General features: G+C 35.1%; 1 protein-coding gene across 1 annotated transcript; it reads left to right on the forward strand.

Annotated features, from left to right (window-relative positions):
* Nucleotides 1-3,664: 3,664 nt before the first annotated feature.
* On the forward strand, nt 3,665-4,477 carry LOC127149680 (phosphatidylinositol 4-phosphate 5-kinase 6-like). The gene is made up of 2 exons (XM_051085541.1): nt 3,665-4,045; nt 4,118-4,477. The coding sequence occupies exons 1-2, from the start codon at nt 3,923-3,925 to the stop codon at nt 4,406-4,408; spliced, it is 414 nt and encodes a 137-aa protein (XP_050941498.1). The 5' UTR covers nt 3,665-3,922; the 3' UTR covers nt 4,409-4,477.
* Nucleotides 4,478-4,997: the final 520 nt, after the last annotated feature.

Here is a 4,997-nt window from a genome sequence, read left to right on the forward strand (position 1 = left end):
CAAAAAAATTGATATGAAGGTAACAACTATAGAGGAAGCACACAATATAACCACATTGAAACTAGATGAACTATTGTGTGTTACGACATCTGCTGAAGGGTGGAAATGTTTTGATAGAAAGTTTCTTAAATTACTTTAAATCCAAGGAACGTTCTATTGGCCTTAACTTTAGATGGATTTAATCCATTTGTATCACGCCTGCCCCAAGATCACTTCAAGCGACCATGTGGAGGCATGACCGCCTAAAGATTCAACATCAAACTTAACGCGAAATGAGAACTCAATTTGAAATAACAAAGACTCCATTGATATTTGTTAGCAAAGTACAACTAAAACAAGTACAAAATGTTTCTTTAAACTAAAAATATATGTCTCAAAACAATAACTTGATCATCTCGCCTAGGACCTTTCATGTTAAACGAACTGATTGGGAATACTAACAAGTTGATGCAATGCAATTATGGCACGACAGACGTTCAATTTGACAAGTCAAATACTGGATACCCTTTGCTACCTAGGGGGATAAGACAAAACATTTGAAAGATTAGACAAAAGTGTCTAGTGAGTGAGGTTTTTCACCAACACATTTAATTAGTAAATTTATGCCATAATGCGTGAGGTATAATTAAATAAATACATAAGCGTTTCAATAGAAATATGAATCCAAATAAGATCATTTCAATTTTCTAGGCAAATTGAACATTTAAATCTCTTGGGAAAGTAGTTACAAATTATTTAGAAACCATTTTCTCGCAAATCATTCATCATAAACATATCGCATAAGGAATCAATTCGCATAACACATTTTATAGATCATATCCCATAATCATTCTTCATGCATTATATCTTTGTACCCTCCTCAGCTTAATCGTTTACCACACTCTTTTTCTGAGGTTCAGCTGTGTGGAGTAATCTCAATACAACAGCAAATTCTTCATCAATTCCATCACACATAAATGTGTCTTCTAATGCCATAACATACAACAAGCAAAGGGCATCCCGTACCAAATCACACAAGTATGGGCAATCCTATTTCAGATCACACAATAGAAATAGGGTAATCTATCGCATATCACACAACAAGGATAAGGCATCCCACACCAGAACATAACAAGTGTGAGGTATCTCATTGCGTAAGGTACCAAAGATCACTTCATTACAATATTCCAGTTTTTTTTTCAAATTCAGGTCATTTGTAAGCCATGGAATTCAAGAATTTAATAGAGAAATATATATAAGGATTCAAATACAGTGAAAATCCTTTTTTTTTTTTAAACATTTTAAAAAGAAACCACTCATAATCAAGTAACCTCCTTCTCGTTAGATCTTTTGGCCAACTTTTATCGAAATCCATGCTCGAAGTACTTTGAAACCAATTTGCATGTTCTTCAGCTCTTTAACTAATTACTGGGTAAAAATAAGCTATTTAATCTTGCTAGATTCCTTTTATTTATAGACTTTTCTGGTGTTATTATCCATGTTGAAATGATTGCTTCTGCCCGACAATGTGAATCATTTAATAACAAAGCACCACATGTTCTACCACCTTATTCTGAACTCAATTGGGCGACAAGGTCTAATCAGGTCATCGACTTTCTTACAATAGGATGACATTAGCTAATCATAGTGAAGGAACTCACATCGCCTCTCAGTTCATTGCATAACTCCTTCTCATTGCATAGCAAGGACACAATAGGAAGACTACTTCGCAAGCTTTCCAATCACCAGTTTTCATCGCACATAGTCTCATTGCTCAACTTGTTTCTATCGCGTTCAATCTTATCGTGTAGTTCAAAACACAATTAGGGTCTCAAAATTTGAGAATATGAGTACTTCTTACAACATGTGACCCATTGTGCTTATTTCTTATAATTTGCCTCCGTGGAAATGCATAAAGAATCCAACTTTTTCATGTCTTTACTTATATTAGACTAAAGTCCCCTAAAAAAGAAATTAATGTATATTTACAACCGTTGATTAAAGAGTTAAAGGAGTTATGGAGTGATGGTGTGCGCACTTGCAATTGCATGAGGAAGGAGTTCTTTCAAGTACGTGCATTTTGTTTGCACTATTAATGACTTTCCTGCTTCCGGGGACTTGTCAGGATGAAGTACCAAAGGTCATCAAGCATGTCCGATTTTAAAGAGGATAGATCTTCATTAAAATTAAGAGGAAAAGTCTCTTTCATTGGTCATCAATGTTACCTTCTATCTAACCACAGTTGGTGTAGGAGCAAGCAACATGATGGTAAGTTGGAGCATAGACCTCCAATGTTGTGATAAATGGAGATAAGATCCTAGAACAAGTCAATTCATTGAACTTTTTAGTATGGAGTAAGTATCCATCCACACAAGACAAGAAAATAAAAAGGACCATTAACTGAACCAAAAAAAGTAGATTTTTTTAGCTACCTTACTAGTCTAAACTAATGTTACGGCATAAGTTAGATGTCATGCATATTGAAAAAAATATATATGTGATAACTTACTTGGGATTTTAATGAATATTGGTGGAAAAACAAAAGACATGATAAATGCTCGTTTGGACCTTGAAGAATTGAATATACAGAAGGACTTACACTTACGAAAAGAATGAACTAAATTTGTAAAACCACATACTGCATATACTTTCGTTGCATATACTTTCACTTCAAGTGAGAAGCTAGTTTTCTATAAGTTCTTGAAATTAGTTAAATTTCCTGATGGATACGTCTCAAACATATCACATTATGTTAGGGTAAGACCTGTATTTTGAATAAAATGATTTTAGAAGAAGACATTTTGAAGTATTAGGCATTTTGAAGATTAGGTGTTCTGGAAGTTCTCATTGAAGCTAGACAATGCGATGAAGGAAGTTGAGTTCAAGAGTAAGTAGGCATTTTGATGTTATAATGTGAGAAGAGTAGGCATTGAGAGTTAGGAAAACTTGGAGGAAATCCCAAATGTTGATGAGACAGTAGATGATGTCTCAGGATTAAGTTGAGCATGATTAAGAAAGCTACTAAACCTACATGTGTAAAAGTATCAAGTAGAAGTTGGCAAGCTATGAGGCATTTAGGAGTGACTAATCTAACGTAGGATTAGTATAAATATGATTGAAGGGTTTGAGCAGAAGGTGTTGTTATTCTAAAATTACTTAAGTACTTGTAACGACCCAACTCTTTATACTAAGTTGAGATCATTACCTCTTAAAGGAAAATAAAACTTCTTAAATCATAATGGAAAATAAAACAACATTCATAATCAAAACTTCAAATACTCATTAAAATCATAAATAAACAAATGTAAGTAGAAATAAATCTAAAAAATATAAAATCCTAGCTCGAGCCCTAACTAGTTTTAAAAGAGAAAAATGAAAATGCATAAATACTAAAATCAAAACTAATAACATAAAGGCGGAAGCAAAAATGTTTCCCTATGGCACGCCACGGTTAATCACTAGAAGAAATGTGGGCTTTAATGTCGGGTGGAAAAAATGAAAAATGAACTTTAATGTCGCTTTTCAAAAAGCGGATGTTTAATGTCGGTTTTAAACCGACATTAAAGCAGAAGCTTTAATGTCGGTTTTAAACCGACATTAAACATTCTCCCTTTTTTAAAAGTGACATTAAAGCTCATTTTTATTTTTTTTTTAATATTGTAAAAAGTCAATGGTTTCTCTCTCTTTTTTTCCCCAATTTAATTCAGCAAAAACCCTAGGGTAGTCTTTCCCTCCCATACGTTCTTTCTTTTCTTTTTCCCATTCTTCTTCCTGTCCTTCCTCCACCCAAGCTCGTCGGCCGCCAATTTCACGCACAGATGATGTTACGCACAAGCTTCGGCTGACAATCCACCACCAGACGTTCACGCACAGACGACATTTCCGGGTACACGTATGCATATCTGTGAGTTGAATATATTCCAATCTGAACAGGCCAAGATACATGCAGGTTCTCTTGAGGATGCTTCCAGCCTACTATAAGCACGTTCGGTCCTTTGAAAATACCCTCGTCACCAAATTTTATGGTCTTCATTGTGTGAGATTAACTGGGACTTCACAAAAGAAGGTATACAAGGATACTAAAGCAGTACAATGGTTGCCATGGATCCTTCAGTTCACAGATTTTGTTGATTTACAGGTGCGATTTGTCATAATGGGAAATCTATTTTGTTCCGAGTACACAATCCACAGGCGTTTTGACTTGAAAGGTTCTTCCCACGGCCGTATAACTGATAAACCAGAGGCAGAAATCGATGGAACGACAACCCTTAAAGATCTTGACCTTAATTATATATTCCGGTTGCAGAAGATTTGGTTCCAAGAATTTTGTAGGTATAAGTTATTAACATTTTTCCTTACCAGTTGTTTGTTATTCACTTTTGTTCATGATAAAAATTTGTATCTCACTCCTTTGCTCCCTGATGAATGACCTTAACGTACTCATCAAATGAATCTACATCTGAACTCATACTTGGAGCTGAGTTGAAATTTTTCTGAACTGGAATTTATTGTATCATGTAGTATAAACGTTGTTTGCTGGTTTTCTGCTTTCTTATACTTCATTACTTTTGATGAAGATACGGAACCCGAGTCTTTGCAAGTTTTTTCTTTTCTCATTCTTACTTTTTTTCTACTTTTGTTTCTTCCCATTTCGATTCCTTAAAGATCAATGACACCCAGGTTTGGTAACCGGTTCAAAACCCACATACCAGAACCCTCCAACAAACACACTACTCTGTTTTTACTGTGTTGATTGAAGGATCTGTGGCCTCTCATTCTGTTGATCCCTTTGGGTTTTGCTGATTAGGTTTTCTGGGTTTTGATTTGGAGAATGGCGGGGATTTGAGGGCATTCTGTTGATTGTGGATGGAGAATTGGAGGAGGATAAGGAAATGGGGTTTGTTGTTGCATTTAGGATCTGTGATTGGTGATTGTGTTTTGATTTGGTCTAAAGGGGAAATATGTTGGCTTTTCCTGGAACTCCAGGGACATTGACTGGGTTTGTGTCGAGAATTTTG

This window comes from Cucumis melo, chromosome 6, assembly GCF_025177605.1.
Source record: "Cucumis melo cultivar AY chromosome 6, USDA_Cmelo_AY_1.0, whole genome shotgun sequence".
In the NCBI taxonomy this organism is placed as follows: domain Eukaryota; kingdom Viridiplantae; phylum Streptophyta; class Magnoliopsida; order Cucurbitales; family Cucurbitaceae; genus Cucumis; species Cucumis melo.